At 56.0% G+C, this 26572-nt stretch overlaps 1 protein-coding gene across 4 annotated transcripts in view; it reads left to right on the top strand.

Annotated features, from left to right (window-relative positions):
- Positions 1–26572, top strand: part of Pax7 (paired box 7) — a 95370-nt gene that overhangs the window by 42685 nt on the left and 26113 nt on the right. For all 4 annotated transcript variants that reach the window (XM_063235617.1, XM_063235619.1, XM_063235618.1 and 1 more), the window contains exons 5-7: positions 6182–6381; positions 12947–13112; positions 14690–14892. In XM_063235617.1, the coding sequence (XP_063091687.1) occupies positions 6182–6381; positions 12947–13112; positions 14690–14892 (569 nt within the window). The remainder of the gene's footprint in view (positions 1–6181; positions 6382–12946; positions 13113–14689; positions 14893–26572) is intronic.

Raw genomic sequence — 26572 nt, forward strand, 5'->3', positions numbered from 1 at the left:
TGCCCCTGCAGAGATGGAGCCACCCGCCCAGCCTGAGCGCTGGTTACAGCTGAGTGGTTTGTGTGCGTGGAGGGGCCGGGAGGGCGCTTGCCATGGCCCCGATCGCTGGCCCCCAGCTGGGCCGTAAATGACTTTTCCATTTTCCGAAGCCTGCACCCAGGCCTGTTTGGTATTCAGGGAGGCCCAGCCCACATTCGCCAACTCTCAGCTCTGCCCGAATTACTTGATTAAAACGCATATCAACTATTATGTGATTCGTTTCTGTACCGCAGCTCCACACCAGGCCTGTGATAAACTGTAACAAAGCCTGGGCTGGGAGGTGTCGGGAGAGGGGAGCACAGGGCCAGGGCTGGGGAGCATCTGGGATGGGGGACAGAGAGCCAGACCCCAAACCTCAGGCCACTGCTGACTTCCGATGACCTCCAGCGACAAAGGAGTTGGCTGAGGACAACTGCCTCCTGCCTTCTGTGAGGTGGGGAGGTTCAGAAATCACAGATGCTTTATTTCACAACTGTTCCTCTTGCAAAAGAGAGGACAGCAGGAGATGGAGAGGCCACCTTGAGTTTCAGGATCAGAATCGAATTCTCCATCATCGGGAACTTGCTGTAGCCCAGTCGGCTCTGGCCGGGCTGGGAATCCAGCACACTGGATTTGTCTCCAGCTTCCCTGCCCTGGAGCACCAGTGCACATTGGGACAATGGACCACAGTGTCTGCCTGACCCTCCAAGGTCACGGGGAGACTGCACTGACAGTGAGAGGCCAGTGTGCCAGGCACTGTCAGAGATCTCCTGGCCCAAGGAGACTGACGGGCCCATTACCAGGCAAGTCCATTGTTTCTGAGAGCCCCAGGGGAGGGTGCTGAGGTCAGCCTGGGTGAACCAGGAGGCTCTGCTGCGGAGGTGGCAGAGACCAGGGGGAGCCGGACTCCGCCCCTTGGCCGGGAGACCTGCCGAGCAGGGGAAACTCATGTCCAAAGGTGTGCAGGTGGAGGTGGCCCGGCTCCGTCCTGGGAGGAGGCCGAGAGGTATGCAGGGAGCCGTGTGAACGGCATTCAGACAAACGCACATGCAGGAGGATGGTCAAGAGGCATCCTGGCACAGCCTGGCAGCAAGCGATGGTCCCCCCGGGTGCGCCCCGCTAGAGAAAGGCTCAGAAGAAGGCGGCAGCCTCGGGAGAGAAGGTTTTCCATCCCTTCCCTCAGCCTGGCTGGCACCGCACTGTGTGCAGGGCAGACGTTGCCCCTGCCCACCCTGGGCTTTGGCAGCCCCACAGCGCCCATCGCCGTCCCATCTCCATTCCGTCCTCTGGCCGCTCTGTGGCTCTCTTGCTGTCTGTCCCAGCTCATCTGGAGTAGCCCTTCCTCCATCGGACAGGGAGCTCCCCAGGACCGGGTGGTGCCTCCTCCTTCACCCGGGAGCTTCCTAAAGCAGGCTCTGCAGATGCCATTAGCAGGGGCTGTGCTCCTCCCCTGCACTCTGCGTGGCTCTCCCATGTCCCTGAGCAGAGGCAGGACCTTGGCTGTCCCCCTCCCCCTTGGGGCCATCTCCAGCCCGCACCTGGCCCTGAGGACTGCGGCACCCCCGGCAGCTGCGGAGAGCGGGGAGGAAGCCGCAGCTGGCCAGGAGGCCACTCCTGCTGCCACCTCAAGTCTCGCATCTGATAATGAATGCGTGCCCATGTCCCCTGTCCCCACAGATCTCCTCCCCGCGCCAGCTGCCCATGCTTCACCAAGAGGTGACCAGCTTTCAGTGTGCAGAGGACTCAGTCCCGCCAGCAGGGTCGCTGTGGCCAATTCCACTTAATCCTGCTGATCAATTTAACGTGGAGGCAAAGGGTAGCTCAGCCAGGAGCAGGGAGGCGCCCAAGCCGGGCACAGGAGACCTAATCAGCGCCTCTCCTGTCCCTTCTTATGCTAATTTTGCCCTGTTCTGCTGCTCCTCCCTTCTTGTTATCATCATCAATAAAAATAATTGTCCTTTCCATAGAAAGGACAATTTTGTCCCAAATTTCTCGTAAAGTCTTTATTTGGTTCCACAGTTTTGTTTTGGGGAGACAGGGTCTTGCTATGAGTTCAGGCTCTCCTTGAACTCACCATGTAGCCCAGGCTGGCCTTGAACTTGTGGTGATCATCCTGCCTCAGCCTCCTGAGTGCTGGGATTACAGGCATGTGTCACCAAGTTTGGCCTTTATCCCAAGTGTGGCATGTGGAGAGGTATTTTGTCCTCATTTTTATAACTGAAAAACCAAAAACCAGAGAGGGGAAGTGATTCACCCAAGGCCACACAGCAAGGGGAAAGTCAGAGCTCAGCCTGTAGGACTCAGGTCTGCAAGGCCAAAACAGCTGACCGGACCAGGGCTGTCCATAGGGCCCTCTAACCAGCTCCCAAGTAGTGCTCTGCTCCTCGTCCCTCTTTAGCACAGGAACTAAGTCCGGGGCACACTGTGCGCCTTCTTCAAAATGACTGAGCCTCTCTGAACTCCATTTCTGTTCATCCAAGAACCCACAGTCCCAGCTTCGTGGACTTATCGCTCCAGACCAGCACTGAGACGCATCCCTGGGATGGGGGTCTCTTCCCCTGAGCTGGGCTGGGGTCGGTGGAAGCTCTTTGTCAGGGGGCTGAAGCCACCAACAGGCTGCTGTCCTGTTCTCATGCGATGTCTGGGGCTCTCTGGGGGCAGCAGGACAGACTTGATCTTCTTTCTCAGCATCCAGAGGGTCGTTATGGCAACACCCCATTGGCAAAGATGAGGACCGTCCTGGGTCCTCTCGAACAGCAGGCACCTGTGGGTCCCGCTTCGATGCTCGCTCTGGTCTTCTGTCTGGCTGTGGGGTTTGCAGGTCCCACCAGGTGAGGGGCGGGAGAGTCACGAAGATGTGGCCCAGCAGCCCTCAGTGCATTCAGAAAGCCTCCAGTAGTGTGGAGAATGGGGCACAGCGGGGCGCTGGGAGGATGCCAGGGCCAAGCCAGAGAAGTGCTTTGAACTTTGAACTTTGCCCCTCGTCCAGTACAGACCGGATGCTGACCGCCTGCTAACGGTGTTCACACTGTGGCCACAATGCATTGGCCTGATATTTCTTGAACAACTCTTTAAAGTTTTGTCTTCTAAAAAGCACTTTAAAAACCCTGATTCACGGCAGTGAGTGTTTGTCAGTGGCAGAGGACTATCAGTTCCCGTAAATGGACGGGAGCCAGAAAGACAGTTGCCATCCAAGCAAAAGGTTCCACAAAATTCTGCCTCGAGACTGGTCTGCAGGGGAGCTCTGTGCTGTGGCCTCCCCTCTCTGCTGAGAAGGGGGAACATGCAGGGTGTTGTGGCGCCTGGCCTACTCAGGAGGCTGAGGCAGGAAGACTGCACGTTCTAGGCAACTTAGCAAGACCCTGTCTCAAAAAAGCAAATCAAAAGAGGAAGGAGAATGTGTTAAAGGCAGTGTACGGGGCTGGGGCTTTAGCTCAGCGGCATAAGCGCCTGCCTTGCAAGCAGGCGGTCGTGAGTTCGATCCCCGGTACCGGTAAAAAGTTAATAAATAAATAAATAAATAAATAAAGGCAGTGTAGGCTGTGCGGTCAGGTAGCTATCAGCCACATGGGGCTCTACAAATTTGACTTAAAATTAAACAAAATGAGGAATTCAGTTCTCGGTTACACCAGGCAGGTATCCTGTGCTCCACAGTGTGCGCCTACTGTGACGCTCAGACAATTGGATCTAGGGGGTTCCTGCCATTGTGGAAGGTTCTGCTTGGACCTAAACTGGGGCTCCACCAGATGGGGATTCCTGCAGGTCAGGGCTGTCTGCTCCGTCGGACTGGCACCCTCCTCCCCTACCTGACCACTGGCTCTGAGTACAATCTCTGCCTATGGATTTTACTCCCAACAACACTGCCTGAGCTCGAGGGTCCCCTCAGAGGGACCAGCCTGGTGCCCATTCCTGCCTCCCTGCCAGGGCCCACTCCCTCCTCCCAGGCCTCAGGGCTGGCTCTCCTTGTCCCCATCAGAAAAATAAGATTATGCTGTGAGTTCCAGGAAATGAATCCTTGGGATTGGCTGCATTTGGCTCTGAGCCCCAGACGTGCTGGGGAGGGGGCTCAGCCAGCTGTGCCCGCCCTGGTCTGCTCTCGGTGATAGGGGGAGGCTGGGCAGCTGGCAGCCCTGGCTGGGAAAGAGCAGAAGAAGAGTTGGATCTGACCCCAGGTCCCTCCTGGGGGGATGAGCCAGGCAGTGGTAAAGGGGGCTATTGGTTCCCTGCTCAGGTGGCACGGTGTCACAGTGGGGACAGCCTGGGACTGGACAACAAAATGCCGTCCCAGCAGACGAGATGAAAGAATGAAGGGGGGGAAACAGGGGCAGAGGGACGTTGCCTGAGACTGGATGACCTTCCCATGTATGACCTCCACGTGCTGGTGCGCCTGGCCATGGACATGGCGCCATGATGAAATTACCCATCATGCCCTTGGATGCACGGGGCCCTCGTGGGAGGGCCTAGGTCGTTCAGTAACCGACACTTTGTGCAGAGAGAGGGTGGCCCTGGGTTGGCGAGCAGTGAGGGAGAGCAGAGTTTGAGCACCCCTGTAGACACTCGGAAACTGGGTTTTTTACTCTGCCTTTCTGGGACTCAGTTTACCCCATCTGTAGTATGAGCTCATGGTCTCTGAGCCTTTCCCAACCCAAGCCAGAATCACGTCTGACTGGGCGCTTCCAAGTGAACAGCAAGTACCCTGATTGATGAATGAATGAATGATGAGAAAAAGCGCCTCCAGGAATTTTGAGACGGGGGAAAAGGAGAAATGAAGACAGGGCGAAGAGGGTGAAAGCAGGCAGGACGGGGCGAGGGAAGGCAGTCCCCGCGCGGTGCTTTCTCTGCCCTCCCTCCCGCTGCTTCTCACAGCCCGTCTTCCTCACTGCCCTCAGACCCCAGGGGCTGCCGTGGGTACAGCTGCACCCCTGCTGGGCTGGAGTTGGGGGCTGCGGTGGGGAGCCAGCTTATTGCCCAGGCTCTTGGTCCAGGCAGCTGAGATGCTTGATTAGGCCCTTCCTGCAGCCTTCCCAGGCCAGACCTAGCAGGAGCAGATTCCTGGCCTGACAGCACCCTCCACAGCTGGGAAGGGAGCTGGCTTCAGCCTCCCGGGCTCTCTGCACAGGAAACAAGAAACCTTCACCTCTCCACACTCCAGAGTAGCAATTAGTGGGCGGGATGAAGTGAGGGCCATGGTCACCTAGCCAAGGTCACCTCCTCCAGCCCGGAAGGTCTCTCAGTGGTCTTGGACCATCCCAGGAAGGGCCTGTCACAGTCCAAGCCCTTCCTGCTACAAATTGGGAAACTGAGGCTCCAGGAGGGGAGATGGCCTTCCTCGGGCACCAATATCTAGAGCAGAGCTGGCTGGTCTGAGCTTCCCATAACCAGCCCTGATGCCTGCGGCAGCCTCCTCCCTCCCTCGTTCCCTCCCACTTGCTTCTGCTGTTAGCTCTTCCACCATTTCTAAGCCAGCAGCGTTCTTCTCTAAATGATCATCATTTAAATACTCAACTATGAACAAATGCAGGAGCCAGGGCTTTAGCTCATGGCACAAGGCCCGCCTGGCAAGCGTGAGGCCCTGAGGTCAGTTCCCAGTAACCCCTCACCCCAACAAAAAACAAAAAATAAATATAAAGCAACAACAAAAAAACCCCCAGTGTTAAGAGGAGGGTGCTAACGTTTGAACCTCAGTGTTCACCAATGCATTGTGGGCTTTTCCTTAGCACACAGGTTCCTCCCTTGCTTTTTATCAAAGTCGGGTTTATCGAGGCATATTAACATATGGGGAAACTGTCCCTGATTTGGAGAATATATTGCATGAATTTTGACACGTATTTTAGCAGGAAGCCTCCCCGAGTATCCTGTCATGGGCATCCTTCCACATCAGCACAAGTAACCTAAATGCCCAGCTATAGATTGGCTTTCTATAAAACAGAATGGTCCTGCTGGGAAGTATCCATCAAGCCCCTAGGGCTGGGCACGGAGGCTGCTGCCCTCCTGGTAAACCCTTCCCAGCTGGGCCCTCCGAGGTGCTGGTTAAACAATGCTGGTGGGAACATCCTTCTGCCTCGGGCTTGGGCGGAGCAGTGCAGTGCACTGGGGTGGCCGCAGTCGGCCTGCACCCTCCATGTCTCTAAGCCCCGGCCCTGTCCTCCCCCTCCGGCCACAGGGAACCGACTGGACGAGGGCTCAGATGTGGAGTCGGAACCCGACCTCCCGCTGAAGCGAAAGCAGCGCCGCAGCCGGACCACGTTCACAGCCGAGCAGCTGGAGGAGCTGGAGAAGGCCTTTGAGAGGACCCATTACCCGGACATCTACACCCGCGAGGAGCTGGCGCAGAGGACCAAGCTGACCGAGGCGCGCGTCCAGGTGAGAAGGTGCCGGGCAGTGCCCGGAGTATCCCAGACACCAACTGAGGGGATCATGAATTCAGTGGGCCCCGCTGGGGGCCGGTGACAGGAGATCTAGGGGCCACAGCCCCGATGCAAAGTCAGCAGGCAGCAAATGTTAGTTGACTGACTGACTGACTGAGAGGTGGACAGTGCAAGGGGAGGAGGAAGGGAGAGAGATGTAGAGAGGGAAGGGAGAAAAGGGGAAAGGTGGAGAGAGAGGGAGGGAAGGGAGGAGGAAGAAAGGGTGCTACTCAGCCAGCAGAGAGGGCTCCGGGAAAGCTCCAGATCTCTGATGAGGAAGGGAGGGATTAGAGGGAAATTTCTAAACCAGCCTGTCTGCTCTGATAGTGACCAGTCTCCCCATAGGGGAAGCATGCAAGAGGCGGGGTCAGTTGGAGGCATCAGGGCACGGACAGACTCAGGACCACAGCGTCCCCTGTACAGCCTCGGCCGAGGTTCCCGGCAGTGGGGAGCAGGGGCGAAGGCAGGACCCTACTGGGGTGTTGGGTCTACCTCGGGAATGAGGGACAATGACTGTGGAGACCACAGCTGTCCCCAGGCGGCCCGTGAAGTGGGCACCTCGAAGGGCGCAGCTGGAAAGGGCTAAAGGGGAGGAGCAGGAGCCGGAAAAGGTCGTGATGCAGATGCCCGGTGCTTGCTGGGAGCCCCACCCTGGGCTGTGTTTGTCATGGATGGGGCGGTGGGGCTACAAGCGTTTCCCGGGCTGCTTCCTGGGGGTGCTTCTGTCCACAGGGTGCCTACCTCGTGCTGGGGACTCCTCACACATGACCTGGTGGAACCTCAGGCCACCTGGGCACATCGGCAGAATCTCACACACACATATACACACCCATGAATGTACACATATGAACACACCCTTATCTCAAGAGAAGCAGTGGTCCTGGGGACACTGCAGAGCTGGGCCTGGCCAACCCCAAAGCCTGTGTTTTTTCCATGCACAGAAGACAGCAGCTGCCTCAGAACCTGGAGCTGGAAAATCCTAGAAGCAAACTGGCACGCAGCCTTCCTGGAACCGGGTGTCCTCTCCGCCTCCTGCCCCCACTCCCTGGGTGGGAAACCCTGGGCTGCCTTTGAGGGAGACCCCAAGGGACGGGGGGCAGGCAAGGCGGCCACTGGTCTCTCCCTCCCCTTCTCTCACGGTGACATCTGAGCTGCAGCCCGCTCTGCCTCCTCCCCACACCCGTCCCAGCAGCTGTTGTCCTGGCACATTCCTGGGCGCTTTCTCATTCCCACGTAGTCAGAGGCCTCGCTGCTTCCCACCACCTTGAAGCCTGATGGCTCCTTGTAAAATTTCCTGGCTGTCAGGGCTGTGCTTTTATTGGCCCAGGGGACACAAAAACAGGTGTCACTCAAGGTCCAGGGCAGGACGCGGTCTGGGAATGGAGGAGCTGCGGAGCCCAGCCAAACCCGAGCGAGAGGCCAAGGCCACCACTCTGTGTGACTTGGGACTGCCCTGTGCACACTAACAGGGCTGGACCTGGCCTGGGGGCTGGAAGTGCCCCCGGTCAGGGACAGTCTCCCCTCCTTGCCTCAGAGCTTCCTCAGCCCCAGTGCAGGAGGGAGGCAGATGTGTTGAATTTTAAATGATGAACAAAAAGCCTTTACCCTGGAGAGAGGACTCGGGTACACGGCTGCTCCGAGAGGCCCCTAGGGGGGATGAAGGTGGACAGCACAAAGCCTCAAGGCCAGCAGCGAGGTCTGCAGCAGAGACCCCAGGACTGAGTCCCTCCTCTGACCAGCTGCCACCTTTAGCAGGCCACTGTCCTTCCCTGAAGTTAGTTTCTATCTGCAACTAAGGAGTAGGACTCGGTGGTCACTAAAATGTCCTCACGCTCTGGGGTCCTTACCTGTTGACCATCAAGGCTGCCTGGAGAGGTGATGAGATCCCTGTCACTAGAAGTGTTCGATCAAAAGCAGTGTCCAGTCAATCAGGGACTCTAGTGAGGGAATTCCTGCCTCAGAGAGCAGGGCAGGGACCTCCGAGGCCCCTGAGCATCGCTGAGGTTCTGTGGCTGTGTCCTGCGAGCTTTGGTCTCTGGCTGTGAGTCTGTGGTGCTGGGGTTTTTCAGGGCTACAACAGCTTGTCACAGTGCCCTGGGGAGGTGGGTGCATGGGTGGACTAGTTCAGGGTGGGCTTGCAGCCAGACACTTGGGCTGGATCCTAGCGTAACTGCTCAGCTCCTTGCCTCTGCTCTTGGTCTGCAAAATAGAGATGAGTCAGGTGCACACCCGTCATCCGAGCATCCTGGGAGGCTGAGGCAGGAGGATACACGTTTAAGCCCAGCCTGGGCAACTTAGTGAGACGTGGTCTTGGAATAAAAAACAAAAAGAGGCTGGGGATGTAGCTCAGTGGGTTTGATCCTCAGTGCCACAAAACCCAGAAAGAGAGAGAGAGGGAGAGAGAGAGAGAGGTCTGTCTTGTTCTAGGATTAAGTGATTTTTTAAAAAAACCTTCCAAAATGCCCAGCTCACAGAAGTGCCCAGTGCAGTGGAGGGAGGGGGCTTGCTATGAAGACCCCACCTGTCTTGAAGTCCCAGCCCTGCCCCCTTGCAGTTCCATGCCCGTTCCTCTGGTGGTCATCTGTGGGGCACTTGCTGTTTGCCAGCTGCTGTCCTAGGCACTGGGGACTCAGTGGGCAGCAGTGCCTGTGGCCAAGGAGCTGGCGTTCTGATAAACACACGAGCAGGTAAACCTTGCGTCCGCTAAGGAAAACCAGCTGAGAGCCCCTCCTCTCCTTCCAGCCCTGCTCCCCACAGGGGCAGCCTCCTCTGGAAGCCCGTGTGACATTATCTTGTGCCACAGAGCCCTATGCAGCCAGCAAAAAGCCAGAGCCCCAGGAAGCGGTGTCAGGCAGAGGCAGCGTACCTGGGGACCCACGGCTCCTTGGGAGGAATTCCCACTTTAACAGCTGGTGCCCTGACTCTGCCTCTATCTTCCTAGGGGCTGCCAGACTGGCTGTGTCATGAGCACACAATCCTGAGCCCATGAGCACCTTCTAGAAACACAGGCCCAGGAGACGGAGCTGCTGGGCCCTGGGGTCACCCCGTGGCACTTCCTACACCTGACTATGAAGGTGCCCCTATCCCCTGGTGATGAACACCAAGAAATCAGGCAGTCATGCAATAGCGCTAAGCTAGACATCGTGATTGCAAATGGGAAGCCTGCTTTTGGCTTTGGTTTTTCTGAACAAAAATCCCACCGTGAAGACACTAGAGGGGGCCACACATTAACACCACACGCTGTATGGTGGCACAGCACCTCGGGACGCGTGTGATATGTCAGGCAGGCTGCTCGCACCCTACAGTGTCCCCCTTGGTTCCCCCCACCCAACCCGAGGAGGTAGATGTCATTTTCTTCTCCATATGACAGGTAGGGACCCACCAAGTGGCTTCCTAGAGACACAGCAGTGACTGCTCTGGGCTTCAGCCCCAGGTCTACCAGGTCGATCAGCTCTGCAAACAGATGTGCCTGACTGTGCTTTGCCCCGAGGCTGGGTGTTGTGAGGAGCAAAAATGGGTAATTGGGCTAGGGCTGAGGCTCAGCGGCGGAGCCCATGCTTCATCTGTGCAGCAGGAACACAACTACAAACCCAGCCCCTGCTTTCAAAGAGCGCAGCCCTGATCAGGGCGTCTGGGTGCGGTGCTGGGCGGCTGCTGCCTCTCTGGAAGCTCCTTTTTCTATCTTGAGCTTGAGCTGGCCAAGGGCCCTCCTGGCTCAGCTGTGTCTCAGGTCATCCTGCAGGATGGCAAATGGATGCCAGCATGGTACTAAGCACTCTCAGCCCGTGTAACTCACCTGAGGTGCACAGCAACCTCAGCATGGTGTTGTTAGCCCCATTCTACAAGACAGGCAAAGAGTCATCATGGGGTCCCCTCTGGTAGCTAGAGCTGGAGGCGGAATTCAGAGGCGGGCAGGTGACTCTAGAGTCCCTGCTCAGAGCCATCAGACTTCATGCTGTGAGAAGGGAGGTGGCCTGGGGAAACAGGACCAGGGAGGAAGAAGAGAGGCGGAAGCTGCTCCAGGGAGCCCTCCTGGACTCTGCAAAGCCAGGCGGGAAACCCCTCCTGTGGCCTCTTTATGGAGCCTTGGGTGTCACCCATCGAGCTCACTGTCTGTTCCATGCCAGGTAGAAGGCAGCCCCAGGTCCCGTGCACCTCCATCCCCAGGTCTTGCTGGCCTTAGAAGGCTGATGAAGCTTTGGGGTAAGGAGAGGAAAGTTAAGAGGAGAGAGATAGGACAAGGAAGGGCAGGACAGGGAAGGAACAGAGCGAGGCGGACAGCTTCATTTAAGGCGCAGACCAGCCACACCTTGGGTACAGCTGCTCTCCGGCCAGCTATAGCAGCCGACTCCAAGGCTTCTGTCACATTCATGTTTTACCTATAATTAACTGCTTCTCCCCCGCACCCCTGAAACTGGGGCTTGAATCCAATGGCACTCTACCACTGAGCTATGTCTCCAGCCATTTTTATTTAATTTTTTTATTTTGAGACAGTCTCAATAAGTAGCCCAGACTGTCCTGCTTAGGATCCTCCTGCCTCAGCCTCCTGAGGATCTGGGATTATAGATGCATCACCACACCTGACTCTTTAATAAAATCAACATATTTTAAGAGAAAAGCATGTATCACTTCTGTAAAGATAAGGCTGTGTAAAAAGACTACATGCAGGCTAATGTCTGTCACCTGCAAAGGCTCCACCCTGTGTCCCCAGTGTTCACAGAGGGTGACCTCAGCTCTATTTGCATATCTGGGCTAGGGTGCCCTTGTGGACCCCGTCAGTGCATTGGGGACGTGGGGAGAAGCTGAGACTTTGGTTTTGTTTGTGAGCCCGTGGCTCCCCGCCCCCATGTAGCTCCTCCTCTCTTTCCCTTGGGAACCTAAATGGGTCAGAGCCTCGGCTCTATCCCTCCAGCTCAAAACCAAGTGCAGCTCCTCCCCCGGAAGGACCGAGAGAGAACCGCAATGTCATGGGTACAAAAGTGCCCTCCAGCCAGCCGGCCTGCTTTCGGTCCCCAGCTTTGGGTGTCAAGGATGACTGGGTGCCAGAGGAGGCTGGGTTTGTCACCCTTCCGGGAGGAACCCCAAGAGCCTTGGCCCCAGCAAAGACACCCTCTAAGGTCTTTCTTGTTCATTCACTTGCTTGTGCATCAAATCAGTAATATTCGGTGTGCACCTGGGAGTGTCCAGCAGTGAATATGGGGTGCAGACCACCTGCCCCTTGGGGTCTGGGGCAAAGAGTCCCTTGGACTACAGGAGACCCAAGGATGACGAGGTGGGTGGGGAGGAAGGGTGCTCAGGAGGAGGAAACAGCATGTACAGAGTCCAGAGGAACAAAAGGACCCCTCCAAGAGGCTCACCTCACACCTACGTTCTCCTTTTCTTCTGACCTGTCCCAGGGACTTTGCACACCCTGACGAGTGGGCTCAAACTTAAGTCCGATTTAAGCCTGAACCTCATTTCCACCACAGGCTGGCTACATGGCCCTGAGCACAAGCTATCTGACCTCTAAACCTCAGTTTCTGCTCCTGTAAAGTAGGGACGGGACAGTGTGTCTCACGGGCCTATGCAGACAGATATGTAAATGCCAGCCCAGTGTCAAGAGGAGAGGGAGGCTCAAAGATATGAGGTTAGTGCTCCACTAATGTGTAATAAACCCCTGGGTGTGTTTCCCATTACAAGAGGCCAGGCTGTGTAAGCAAAGCAAAGTCTCAGGCCCCAGATAAAAAGTGAGCTTGCACAGCTGAGTCTGGAGGGGGTTCCCATCCAGGTGGGCTCCAGATGTGGCATCCTCCCGGAGGGCTTCCTGGGGGAGGTGGGGGTGGGGTGTTTGGAAGCTAACCCGTCCGGCAGGGGCTGGAGCAGGTGCAGCGGGGACAGCACGGGACTGAGAGTCACCCACACCTGTCACCCCGTCTTGTGGCCAAGTCACCTACTTCCTCTAGGCCTCACTTTCATCTGGGAAACAGTGCTAAGAACCCTGCCCTGGGTGTCTGTGAAGTCACTCTACAAACCATCAGGGTTGGTCACTTTTCTGTTGCTGGAAAAGGTCAGGAGGACCTGCCACTTAAAGAGGCAAGGTTTAACTTGGCTCATGGTTTTAGGGGGTTCACTCCATGGCTGGCTGACTCTAGGGTAGGAACAGCATGGCAAAGGGCGGAGTGAGGGCTGGCTGCTCAACCTATGACAGCCAGGAAGCAGAGGGAGAAAGAAGGGAGGCTCTGGGGACGATAATGCATCCTCCCAGGCATCCATCCTCCCGCCTCTAACCAGGCCCCGCCTCCCAGCAGCCCAGTCCGCTCTGCAGTCACCTGTGGAGGAGTCGCTGATTGACACATCACCCCACGATCCCAATCGGCGGGAACATTTTAGATGTAACCCTAATACCATCCGTGCTGCAGGAGGGTGAATTTCCTACCTGGAGGAGGATGCTGGCTGGATCAAAGCCGGATGGCTCGGAGGGCTGATTCTAATTGTGTTTCCACCAGGCCTGGCTGCTTCATTTTCTGCCTTTCCTCCCCCAGGTCTGGTTCAGTAACCGCCGCGCCCGTTGGCGCAAGCAGGCAGGAGCCAACCAACTGGCAGCATTCAACCACCTTCTGCCAGGAGGCTTCCCGCCCACTGGCATGCCCACGCTGCCCCCCTACCAGCTGCCGGACTCCACCTACCCCACCACCACCATCTCCCAAGGTGAGTGTCCAGCACCCCTTGTCCCTACACTCCCCAGCCTCTCTTCTCTTCCTTTCCCTTACAAGAGTTACTCTTTTTTTTTTTTTATGACTCTTTGTGTACTTTATTGTGGGCAGACTATTGGTAACAACAAAGGAAAGCCCTGCAGTCCTGCCCTTGAAGTTCTCGGCTCTGCCCAGAGGCTGCAGCGGGTAAGGGGGGGTCCGTAGGCAGCCCCCGTGCACCTGTTAAGACCTGAGCTTTGCAAACCGTAAAGTAAACACAGATCTGGAATCTTATTAAAATGCTTGCCTGCTCCTTGGTGAGGCCCAGGCTGCTGGCCCAGGGGCAACACTTTGAGCGTCCAGGATCCGGAGCGTGGAGCAACTTTAGAGGGAAAGGATCAGAAGGTTCTTCGAGGGTCCGTGTGTAATCAGTCTGGAGTTTTTAAAATGTGAGGGTGGAATGGTTTTCCGTGTGTGTGTGTGTGTGTGTGTGTGTGTGTGTGTGTGTGTGCATGTGTGCACAGGTGCTGGCAGGCTATTAGGACATTTTTCGAGATCAAGTTAACCTCCAGTCTACATCAAATACAAATGTACAAAAGGGCTTCAGTAATTTTGTGGGATCTCGTCTTCTTGCTCCTCTGTTGATTGAAAGGGCCGTTTTCAGAGACGGACTAAAGGTCAGGCCTCTTTGGAGGACCTGAAGAAACTTTTTCAGCCTGTCTCTTTCCGGAGGGCTGAAGGATCGACCCTTCCTTGCCCCATCCTGGCTGTGCTGAGCACGGTCAGGGCCCTGAGACCATCCTGGGGAGCAGGGGTCCGTGGGCCCTGTTCTCAAAGCATAATCTTGCACCTGGCCTTGGAAGGAGGATGGACAGAGCCAAGAAAGTGTAAGTGGCAGAAGAAGGGAAGGTGTCCAGGGGAGATGGCCTTGTAGGGGAGAAGGGCTCCTTCCCCCCCTTCTAGACCCTGCCCCAGTGTCTCCCCGCCTTGGTCCACACAAGGAAACGGTTGCTTGCCCTCTGCCTCCAGACCTCCCCTGGCAGGCCAAGGACAGTCAGGGTCCCTAAGCTGGAAGGTTTTGCAGAGGAGCCTGGACTGATTAGCACAACATAGCAGCTAAGAGCAGAAATGGTTCCAGAGTTGGGCTGTTCAAAGCCTTGCATGAACACCCAGCTCCTCTCAGCTTGTTTCTTGGTCTATAAATGAGTCATCCTCTTCTTCATGCCTGTGGAGGCCACTGGGCAATGGCCAGTGCTCACAAGATATGAACAGGACTAGCCTGGGTGGATTATTATTAGTGTGCCCAATGAGGTGTGGGGTTCAGTGCAAATTACATTTATTGAGCATCTACTGTATGCCTAGCACCGTGCAATAAGTTGCCTAGAGGATGTCTTGAATTTTGGTTGGGTATCAGGCAAGACCTGGACAGTCCCTGGTGCTGTCCAGAGCCAGCATGTCCCATCCCAGGTCACCTAAGAAGGTAGTCCCTTCCTCCCAAGGGATAGCAGAGGAGGCTTATGGCTCTTTCCTGCCTTGGGAGCCCCAGCCTCCAGGATAGAGCCACCCACTCAGCGTCTCTGGGTCTTTCCACAGATGGAGGCAGCACTGTGCACCGGCCCCAGCCCCTCCCGCCGTCCACCATGCATCAGGGTGGGTTGGCTGCGGCCGCCGCGGCTGCGGACACCAGCTCTGCCTATGGCGCCCGGCACAGCTTCTCCAGCTACTCTGACAGCTTCATGAATCCGGGGGCCCCCTCCAACCACATGAACCCCGTCAGCAATGGCCTGTCTCCTCAGGTAGGGCCCCGTTCCCTTCGGCCCCGTGTCCCTCCAGCTGGTGCTGAATTCACGGGTCTCCAGGAAGCCCTGGAACCTGGAGGGTTCTAGTGGAAGAATCATTGCTCCTTTCACCCTCCCTTGTCACTGTGTCATGGCGCTGGGTTGGTCCGCCTCAAACCGACACAGGTGGAGGAAAGGATTCCTTTCCCTTGCCACCCAGAAATAAACGGGTTCTTTTATGGACTTGCTCCCAGCCCAGCAGTGCCCCGCTCACTTCATGAAAGTCAGACACATGCAGATAGAGTGCACCAGTGCAAACGCTGGGCTTTGACTTAGAACCAGGAGCCCTTCCTAGATTCCATCCTGTGCTCCTTCTGGTGAGGTTCTGACCAGGAAGTGTGCTCTGATTGGGTCGGGAACAAGTTCACTCACATGTGATTGGCTGCTGGTTGCGTCACTGATTGCCTAGTGGTGCTCATGGAAGTCCTAGGACCTGCTTTGGGTGACACTGGAAAGAGCGCTGGGCTTGTGGTAGAGATTGGTGGATCTGGCCAGCTGGACTCCATGACACCGGAGGTCCCGGTGAATTTGAGGAGCTACTGGGCTTATCTTTGTGGCTATAGCAGCTGCCCAGATGCCCATGGAGGAAGGAGTTAAAGCTGAGATTGGTTCTATTCCGTCTCCCACCTGCTGAGGACACTCCCCGCTCCTCTTTCCTCTTGTCTGTGGGGAGACTGTGGACGCGCGATGAAAACTGATCCGAACAGCTGTGGTGCGATGGAAGAGATGCAGGCTTCGGGCTGGGTTTGAAGCCCAGCTGTGCTGCTCAAGGTGCCCTTGGGCCAGGGAGCCTCTGGGAGCCTCAGTTTATCCCTTGATAAACAATGGGACTGTTACTACCCTCCTACCAAAGCACGTTGGCTGAATTCGGTGTGCTAATGGATCAAAGCCCCTGCTGGACAGCCTGCCACAAAAATAGGCCAAGTAAATGCTAGACATCTTATCCTCCTATTGCTGGATGATATAATTAACATAGAAAGCCTGTTAACTTTATGGAAAGGAAGGAGCTAGAGGAGGACCACAAGCAACCCTTGTAGACCTCATCAATCCTTGTAGACTTGTATAAATAAAGTTTTATTAGAATATAGCCATGTCCATCCTCTCATGGCTGTGTTTTTCTAACAACAGCAGAGCTGACTAACTTTGAAAGAGACCATAGGGGACACAAAGCCTAAAATACTTCCCAGCTGGCCCATACAGATAAAAAAAACCTCTAACTTCTAAACAGTCCTGTCTCTTTTCTGCATCTGGGTTCTTTCCCATGGCTCTGTTAATCTGCACACTTGAGGTAGAACTGCATTTCCATTCCAGCGGTTACTTGCAGGGAAGGCCCAGGGATGGTTCCTTTCCCTTGCCATGCCTTGATTTTCTCATCCATAAAATGGGGATAATTGGAGTTTGAATGAAAGACCTCATGGCATGAGGTGCTCAGCTGAGCCTGTCACAGTGAGTGCTGGGAGAGGTGAGGTGCCAGACACATAGCCCCTAGTGGTGACACTGCTGCCTGTTGAGCTTCTGGGCCCCAGCAATGGGCCTGCTGGCCTCTTCTGCTCCGTTCCTAGTATCCCAGATGCACAAAACTGCATTCAGAATGCTTTCCCAGCACAGCTAATTAGCCACTTTCTGGGCTTCAGGGTTCATGACCTTGAGCTAATTGTCCAGGCTGACTTTCCAGAGCTGGGATGGGAAATAAACACGATAAGGTGCCGGAACCTTCTAGCAGAGGCCCCTGCAGAGACCTGGAATGGGGCCCAGGCTTGGCCTGGTGGGAAAAAGCACACTGGGAGGAACATCTTCAGAGAGCCGAAGGGGGATCTGGGGAGTGGGCGGAACAGCGGTCACACTGTGCAGTGCCTGTAGACACTGGCTGGCCGGGGCTGAGAAGCCAGTGCCTGAGTCCCTAACCACTGGTCTTCCCAGCTCACTCTGTCTCATTGTCCCGAAGCAGGACTTTTATCGAGCAAACGAGGGGGTCCCTGGCCTCTGGAGTGGGGTACGGGATGCGGTTATAAGCAAAGAGGGGGAAGAAGAAAACATGACCCGCTGGTGTGAGACGTTACTTTACAGGGGATTCTCACCACCAAGTTTAAAGACGTGGGGTGGGATGTTGTGTTTTTAACCCTGCCTGGAAGTTTCCGAGTGGGATTCAGGGTTCCTCTGCCCAGTGAGAAACTAAAACACAAAGCCAGAGGCCCTCGGGAGGCTGAGGGCGTGATGAACTGGGTGAGCCTGGGACTGCCCGGAGTTCCCACCAAAGGTGCGAAGACAGATGGAGGGTGTGAGGGGGGCAGAGGGGACCAGGAGGGGGGCAGCTGCTGGGGGGGCGCCGAGCAGGGCAGAGGTGGGCTGTGGGCTGTGTGTCTGGGTGTGTGACCCCCCAGGGCCTCCCTCTTGAAGGGAAGTGCAGAAAGATGGGGGTGAGTGGGGCCCAAGTTCCCAGCTTTTCAAAGCCCACCCGCAGGTTTGCACCCTTCTCTCTCTAACCCCAGGGGCACCTTTGAGGCACAACTCTGGGGTCGTGGGAAGGGTGGGGCCAGGATGTCCACTGTGTGGGGAGATGATATGGGAAAGTTCACTTCCAGTGCCCCCCAGCGCCCTGCAGGAGGGTTTCCCTGCAGCTATCCCGGGCAAGAGGGAGAAGATGGGGTCTCCACCTGTTACCCCCATTGCAGGTCTTGCCTGCCACCCCAATAGCTTTGGCCCTCGGAACTAGGAGGTCTTTTTGTTCTTGCAGAAGCTGCTGGGGAGATGAAATTGGGGTTACAGAGCTGCCGTTCAGACCCAGGACAGGCTGCTCATTGCACTGGTGGCCGGATGTGCCTGTAGGGGAGATGTCCTGGGCTCCTTGTCACCAGCTGGCCTAGAAGTGGAACCCCAGGGACTCCCTGGAGAGACCACCCAGCAGGATTCTGCAGCAAAGTTGTCCTGTGCTGAGTTCAGCTCAGCACCTGCGCCCCCTCAGTAGAGCTGATGGTACAAGGGGCAGACACACAAGGAGCGAGTCACATGGTGTGTCTAACATGACACTGACGAGGACAGAGACATGTTGCAGCTCCTGCGATGTTCAGATTCCGGTCCGATTAGTTCACATATTTTAAGCCACCTACGGGGTAGAGCCAGGATGGAAGCCCAGATCTCCAGAGCCTGTGACCTTAGCCCCTCAATGTGTCCTCTGGCCACTGAGAAACTCCCACCCCTGCACAGTGTGGCGGAGGGAGGAGTTCATGCAACCCATATAGCAGATGGGAAAATGGAGGCCGAGGAGCCCAGGTAGCAAATGCCACTGCTAAGGCAGATGTGCAGGTTTGGTCCCCTTCTAGCCTCCACCCTACATTGTAGAACCAAACCCTCAGCACTCAGCTTGCGCCTGAGCTTTGTGCACTGGGTCCTTCAGGAGGATTTGGAAGCAGGAGAACCTCGAGTTGGAGCCTACCTTGGACAACTTAGTGACTTAACAAGCCTTGCTTCAAAATGAAGTGGGCGTAGAGGGGTTGTGGGTGTAGCTCAAAGCAAAGTCCCGCAGTTCAGTCCCCAATATTAGGAGGCAGAGAGTAGGAAGGAAAAAGAACCCGGCCTGCTCGAAGTTTAAGATTCAAAGACTGCAGCCCACTGTCTCCCCTCTGCTCCAGGCGAGGGGTCAGTTTTTTAGAAAAGGACTCTTAGGAAACAGTTCAGTATAATCTGGAACGAAAGACGCCTTTTCTTTTTTCTTTTTTTTTATTTAAGGAGAAAAAAGAAAAAAAAACAGAAAAAGGATACAAGTTATACATAATTTCAGAAAAAATAAACAGTAGGAAATCACTACTAGTGAGCTGAACTAGTAGGAATCACAATTACATATTGTCATCTTAGAAATAGTTGTTGAAGTTACAAAATTAAAGCATATAAAGTGGACTTTCAAACAGTGAGACTGCAAACAGTTTTGTTCATGACCCAACAAAACTCAGTAATGTGGTTATCTATCTTATACACTTGAAAGACGCCTTTTCTAACATGAATACTTCAGATGATGGAGTGCAGTACATACAGAGATGGAGTCTAATGGGGAGATACCAGCTCATCTCTCGGAGCTTGAAGCCTAGAGGCGGAGGCAAACCTTGCCCTTAGATGGCCTTGGGCATCTGACGTGGACACATGGGCATCTCTTAGAGATTCCATGTGACGGGGGCACAGGCATCAAAAACCTCTTCAGAGATACAGGTTTTAGCGTCCCCAGGCTCCAAGCAAAGACCCAGAGGCAAAGTTCTGTTAGTTTGGGGGTCCTTTGGTCTAAGGGTCCAGGCAGGGCGCCCTGAGCTGGAGCTTGATCCTGAGGTCCACGTGTTTGTGAACTTTCTTCTCTGCCAGCCTTTCCTAGACCCAGTTTCTTAAAATTTTCACAAAGTCACGCTGTTGGATTAAGGCTTGGACTTCGGTCCCTGATCGAGTGCTCCTGACTCTGTCATTTCTGGGGTCCCACACCCCTCACAAGGTCCCTCATTCATCACCACCTCCTTTGTTCTCTGGCGCTTAGTATGAAAGACCCCACAAAAAGGATTTACGTATTTACAGTGACCCCCAACCAATGCAAAACTAAGTGTGTCGTCAATCACGTGGCCTCGCGCCCAGCGAATCAAGCCTTCTGGTCCCCCTCACCACTTGATGTTGTCCTGTCCTTCCCTCCTGTGCGTCATGATTGTGGGGACCGAGGCTGGCGCTGCGTTTCAGGAAAAAGGCTCAGCATGCAAGAGGCCCTGGTTCCATCCACAGCGATGCCAAAGTACAAAATAGTGACAGAGACGGGCAGTGCGGAGCCAGGCACACAGCGGCAGGATACGCTGCGTCTCCTTCAGGAGGCAGGTGGGGATCCGGGGCCATCATCTGATAGGGGACGCAAGCAGGCTGTCCGGGGTGGTCTGTTCACCTTTCTACCCAGCCATCTACTGAATGCTTACTGAGCTCTGTGCCAGCCCTGTGCTAGGCTCTAGGAAGAGGCAGAGCACGGCTTGAAGCTCGCCCCACAGCCCGCTGTACTCTGGTGCTGTGCCTGCCCCGAGAGGCTGATCTGATGGTTTGTTGAGGGAAGTCGAGACCAAATGCCACACAGTTGTGGCAAAGCCAGGTTCAGCGTCCAAGTCATCCCCACATTCCCTGTTTCTTCAGTGACCTGGAAGGACAAAGCTGCAATGTGCAGGCTGGCCTTGTGTTCCTTTATGAATGGCTCTTCTGGGCGCATTTCAAGGCAGATGTCCAGCGTTGCCCCCCTGGTATCCTCTGTGGTCCCCCCGGGAGCCAAGCCAGCAAGGACAGACACTCTGTCCACAGGACACCTACTGGTGCCTGTGCACACAGACCTTCCTTGCCTGTCTGAATCACCCAAGCCCCAGAGCAAGCGTGTGCTCTAGCAGACAGGCCCAGAGAGGTTAAGTAACTTGCAGAAAGCCACAGAGCTGCTGAGGGATGGAGCCAGGGCTCCACGTCATCTGCTGGACCCTCGATGTCCGTCCCCCTTGTCCCTCAGAGGAACGCGACCAGGACAGTCGCTTGCTCTAGGGAGCTGAGCTGTGCCCTGCACGGGGTGGCATCAAGACTCCAGGCCTGTCCTCTCACTCCCTCTGGCTCGCCCGCCCCTTCATTGGCGACACTGCGTTTATAATAAGCATTTAAAATGAGTCTTGCTGGACCAGGGACAAGGCAGGAGGAGGGAGCGAGAGATTTGCAGGGAGGAAGATGGGGAGGGGGATCGTGGGGTGTTAAATAGCCCAGAATTTTTAAAAAACTGATGCAAATCACTGGTAGGAGAGAAAATTATGTGCAATTACGTCCTGATATTGGAAGGTTTTGCCTAGTCCAGGCAACAAGATCTCATTAACAAGCAGAAAATAAGATTGAAATGGTGTGTAAAAGAGCTGAAAAATGAATTTGAATGCTACGTTTGTCCACAATTACCCCCTCCTTCACACATATTTTATTGCAATTTTTTTATTATTCTTAATCTCTCCATTCCTCAAAGCAGATTGGGGACATCCTGGCATTACCAGGGCATCAGGAGGAGGTGCGGAGGATTTCCTGCCCCCTGAAAGGAGACCCTTTGCTCACACATTTTCCAAGGTTGGGTTTGGGAGGGATCAGAATTCATTTCTCCGGCTTAGCGAGTTGTAGGAACATGGGGTTTTAACCCCAGCCGCGCACTTTTCTGGGCCCTGCACCGCCCTTCGCTTCCCTCCCTTCCGGGGTGACTCTTCTGCCCCCACTTCCTTCTCTTCGCCCTTCTCAGGGTCTCTTTCTTGTGTTCCCTTTCTTAGGAACCATCTCCCTCAGGCCCATAACTGGAAGGCAGCTCGGGGCAAGGGAAACTGAGGCCTGCTGCCAACAAACAGCCCCTGAGTCTGAGCTCTGGATCTTCCACTTATTAAATTGCTGTGGGAGGCTCACTTTACCTCTCTGGGCTTCATTTTTCTCCTCTGAAAATGGGGAAATTCAAGTAAAGTGCCCAGTACATAGTAGGTGCTTAATAAATGCGCATCCTCCACCCCTTCATCTATGCCCTGGCGCCCAGCTCTGCCTCACCCCTCTTTTCTCCTTTCCTGTTTGCTTTACCCTTTTTAGCTGGCTAGCAAACGCCCGTGTTGGTTTCCCCTCTAGGATAATGCAGGGTACTATTGCTGACCAGTCTGGGAAGACAGGTGTCGGGGTTCAAGTTATCCCCAGCCTCACTCTCCCTGGGAAGGATGAGCCAGAGAGAAGGAGGGTGTGATTCAGACAAAGGACATGAGCTCTGAGTGATTTTTCCCAGGATTAAGGAAAAACCGACTGAGTCATCCCAACCCCCACGTCCCCATTTCTCATCATGACCAGGGCGGGCAGATGGGGCCGGGTAACAGGGAGCCGAGCGGTGATGGTAGGGGGTGAGTGTGTGGAAGGGGCCAGGAGTCTGGCTGGACTTTTGTGGACCTGACGCCCACTGATATGTCTGCAAGTATCCCTCCCTAGCCAGCTCTCTCTGTACCCAGTCGTAGCCCAGCTCCCTGAGACTCCGCCCCACCCCCACACCTGCCAGTACCTTGTCACAGCCTGACCCAAATATCACCTAGGGGACCTGACTATCATCCACACTGCCCATCAGGTGTCTTCTGAGCTCCCAGAGCCTTGGCCAAGCCAGCCTGGGGACAGGCATGGGCTGCAGGGCCCCAGCACTAAACCTACCCTGACCCCACTTCGGAATCATGGACTAATGGCCAGCTTTAGTCCTGGGGCACTGGTGGTCACCCTGGTGGGCGCGGTCACCCCAGGTCTCTTGGGCACTTGGGAATGGACTGTGCCAAGCTCCTGTTCCCACAGCCTTTTTGCCTTTGTGTACGGCCAAGCCACCTCGGTGGGAAAAGCTGAGTTATTTCCTGCTCATGGCCGCTCCCCAAACACAACCACCTGCTCTTGTCCATCTGTCCATCAGAGGCCCTGGCTGCAGCCCATGGGGAGAGGCCTGAGCAGTGCTGACTGTCTCCTGCAAAAACAGACCCATAACTCTGTCTCTGCCTCGTCCTCCCCTCTTCTTAGATGGGGGGAGTAAGAAACCTCAGGTGGGATGGGAGCGTCTCGCCTGAACCAGGATGGGGTGGGATTCGGGGCAGCTAGGATAGGACTCTGCTCCCCGAGTCCACATAGGAGTTCAGGGTGGAGGGAGGGTGGACCTCAAGGCGCTGTGGCGCCCACCAGTGGGCCATCTGCGTGGGTCTCTGCTGCACCCTGAGAAGCTGCAGGCAGGTGCCTCCTGTGCCCCGCCATGAGCAGGTGGGAAAGAAAACAGCCTGCTGGGGACAGCCAGAGATTTCGAGAGGATCCCTCACTGCCCGGGCCCATGGTCTCAGGGAAGACTACAGGTAGCTTCGCACACAATGGCTTATTTTGGTGACACGCAAAATGCACAGCATCTAACACATAGTAGGCCTCTGACTCCTGTGAGTCAACCTCAATCCTGTGAGGCATCCTGCAGGCCTCACAGGACACAGCTGCGGTCTGTTCCCAAGGGGACTTCCCGGAGGCCCTTGGATGGCCGCACACACGGTCCCTTTGCCTTTATCCACTCAGCTCCTTCTCTGACCCAGCCCACACAGAGGCTGCAAGACGAAAGTCACACGGCCTTCTCTGTGTGACAGGGTGCCTTTGGGGGAGCTGATACTGCATCCCGCAGAGAGCCTTAGCCAGTCAGCGGTGGACAGTTTACTGTGATTCCTGGTCCGATGGGAAGAGCAGAGGACATATGGAGTAGGGAGGGTGTGGTCAGAGAGGGCCGCTTGGAAGAGGAGGGCCCCAAGTAGGACAGGATTTGCTCCAAGGGAATAAAGGAGGGAGGGTTGAGGCCAGTGCCGCTGGGAGAGCAGCACGGACAGCACAAGAGCTGTGGCAGTCGCCAGCTTGGGTGGGACAATCATGAAGCCAGGCTTGGGATTCTATTTCTCTACTATTTTGCTGTGATGGCAGGCAAGCTGTGTGAGCTCTCTGAGCCTCAGTTTCCCCATCTGTGAAGCAGGGTACATGCCACTCACCTCGTGGAGTTCGCAGAATTAAAGGAGACTGTCTGTGTGGAGCAGCCTGCCACACCTCACAGATCGTAAGCGCTCCGCACGAGACTGATTTTCCCTCTCTGCTGTCCCCACCCTGAACAGAAATCCAGTTTAAGCTCTTGCTTGGTTTCTCTGCCCAAGTCATCTTTGCTCTGGGACAGGAGGTTCCATCCAGCCCAGCATCGGCCAGGCTGGGTCACTGGTTGGAAAGTCAGGAGACCTGAGTTCTCTCCTAATACTGTCTCTGACCCACTGGGTGACCTTATTAAATTCTGAGCCTCAGTTTCCCCTGTCGGTGTGACAGAAGAGATGGACCAGCTGCTAACTGGGAGTCTTGCTGCTCAGAATGGTGACCCTGGGCTCTCAGCACCAGAGTCCCGGCCCTCCTAGTCCTGTCCTCCTCCCCACCCTCTGGGGCCTCCACTTGGGCTGCTGGGCTTCCCAGCAGGCCAGAGGTTTAGCCGAGCAGAGCTGCCTGGCTTGGTGAGAAAGAATTCAAATAGCGGATTTGTCCTTCTTTCTGATTAGCACGGGGGCTCAGGACGAGACAGCCCCGACAGATAGAGGGGAAGCAAATGAGAGAGATTAGCCATTAATACTGTGGGCAGACTCAGAGATCCACAGGCCTGTCCCCGGGGCCCTGGTGGGAGGGAGGCTGCCCGGATGGCCGGGAGGCTGGACTCAGGAGCCACTGAGGACCCCAGGTAGAGAGGCAGCGGTGACGCTGACGGTCCCCAAAGACCACAGTCTCTCCTGCCCCCGCCACTGTACCTGCAGCTCCTTCGCCTTCTCCGCTGCCCTGTCATCTTCATGAACCCAACCTCACTTACTCTTTAGGTCGTGGTCCCCTCCCTGAAGCCCCCTCCTCACCTCCTCCTAGCTGAGCTTTTCCCGGGGCCATTTATCACATTTTTATCAGTGTATGAAAAGTACCTGTATTACTAGACAAATACAATTCATACTCACAATGGTCAAATTTTTCAGCGCTTCCCACAGGCCAGATGTGCGCTAAGCCACTGCATGGATTATCTCATTCAGCCTTTATGACATCCCCTTGCGGGAGGCCCTGAAATTTATTCCTGCCTTGGAGAGGGGGTGCAGGAGAGGCGCTGAGCCGTTTAAATGAAACAGGGGCAGGGCGGGACGCGAGCCCTGCCTTGCTGGCCCCAGAGTCGGGCTCTTACCTAGTGCAGGTCATTGCCCACCTGCTAGTGAGGTCTTTGAGGGCCCAAAGGTGACGAGTCTCAGTGAGTTCCAGGTCCCTCCAGGGCCAGGGGAGCCGAGGGCAGGCCTACAGTGCTGGATCTCTAGGCCAGGCCCCCTCTCTCCTGCCACTCTCCTGCTGGTGGCTCCAATCAGGTCCGCCCGCCCCTGCCGCCTGCTCTGTGAAGTGGAGTTGCTGACAGCTTCCGTCTCTGGACCTAGCAGGCAGGCGGCATGCATGAGATTGCAGACACTGGACTTGCAGATGGCTCGGAGGCTCTGCAGAGACCTCATAAGCCAGCGTGGGGACAGGTCCCAGACCCGCTGTTGCAGAGTTGCTTTCTCCTGGTGCAGTCACCTTTCCCCCCTTTTTAGTCTCTTCCTCCCAGCCTCCCTCTCCAAGCCCCAGTCCCGTCCCTACCTGAGCGCCAGGGCTCTCCCACCTCCTCTCGCCAGCTATGAACCTTTCTCCAACACTTGCACCAGTGGGGACAAGTGTCAGGCCACCCCAGGGAGTTCTGCTATGGTGTGGGGCTGCTGGACACTGCTGGGGACCTGTGGAAGGGCAGGCCTGGGGGCCGCACCTCCCCTCCCCCTTCCCGACCACTCTGAGCCCACCCCCTCCACCGTCCATCCCAGCCTGGCGGGGCCAGGCCAGTTCCTGTGCTGCCATTCCAGCCGCTGGTGCAAAATGCACGGCTGTTGTCCGCCTGATCCCGCTGTTTCCTTTTCCTGTTTTGCCTGCTTCTGCCCTCCTCTTCCTCTTCTTCTTCCTCCTCCTCCGCTTCCTCCTCCACAGTTCTCCTCTCCGGCTCCATGTGACACTGACACTCCAGACACCCTCTTGCTGGCACTTCTGTAGAATCTGTTGACTCTAACCGGCCCGTGTACCTCCCCAGCATGGACCGGACCCTCTCTTTCTCCCCCGCAGGGTCCTTCCTCCCCAGCACCCCAGAACAATGTTTTCTCCCAATCTTCTCTCCTCTCCTCCCATCTCCCCGAACCCTCTCCTACCACCTTGCCTCTCTCCCTGCCCGTCTCCGCTCTGAATTCCTCCCGCCCCTGGACCCGTTGCTCGCTGGTGGTGGCAATTTACTTGGCTTCTGCTGGGCTGGGCACAGGGTCCCTGGGCCAGGCAGGGTGGGGGTGGTGGACAGGGGCTGGGAGGGGACCGTGGGCTGCCCCCACCTCTCTGCTCCACTGCTGCTGCGCCTTTGATCCATGGCCCGAGGCCGCCTGACAGTGGAAAATGCGGGGAGACAAAACCACTCAGTCAAAGTGATTCCCAACAACTGTCTCCCCGAGATAAGGACGCGCTCCGGCTCTGTGGCCTGCTTAATTCCCACTGCCCGGCCTGGGATTCTGGTGCAATGGCACCCTGGCCGCTATAGGGTGATCCAGTGGCAGGTCTGGGCCCTGCTGGGCTGGGGACCCAAAACAGGGTGGGTAGCCGGGTACCCTGCACTGGCCAGGAGGACCAGGGACCAGGCAGAGGCGTCAGTCAGGGAGTAACCTGGGCTGGGCCAGCAGGAGGGCTGGGGGACCCGGGACACAGGGCAGGCTGAACATCCAAGATGGGATGCCGGGGCGGGCTGCCAGGTCTCTATTGCTCCTCTGCAGGGAAAATCGGGGACATTTCTGCCACCCTCCTACCCCTGTGGTCCCTCTAACCCCTTCCACCAAGCTATTTGCCTTCCTGGCCTAGAAATTTCCACACATAGCCCAGCACTGCTCACCCTCTGGTCTCTGCCTTCCCTGTTCTGCGTCTGGGTGGCCACCCCTCCCTCCACACCCAGGACAGCAATGTTGCCCGTGGACTGCAGCTTTCTGGATACCTCCCTCTCCCTCTAGTGCAAAATCCAGGCTATCTGTTGGCCTGTGCTCCATCACAG

This window comes from Cavia porcellus, unplaced genomic scaffold, assembly GCF_034190915.1.
Source record: "Cavia porcellus strain 051 isolate PalLab524CR breed Dunkin Hartley unplaced genomic scaffold, mCavPor4.1 scaffold_25, whole genome shotgun sequence".
Lineage (NCBI taxonomy): Eukaryota > Metazoa > Chordata > Mammalia > Rodentia > Caviidae > Cavia > Cavia porcellus.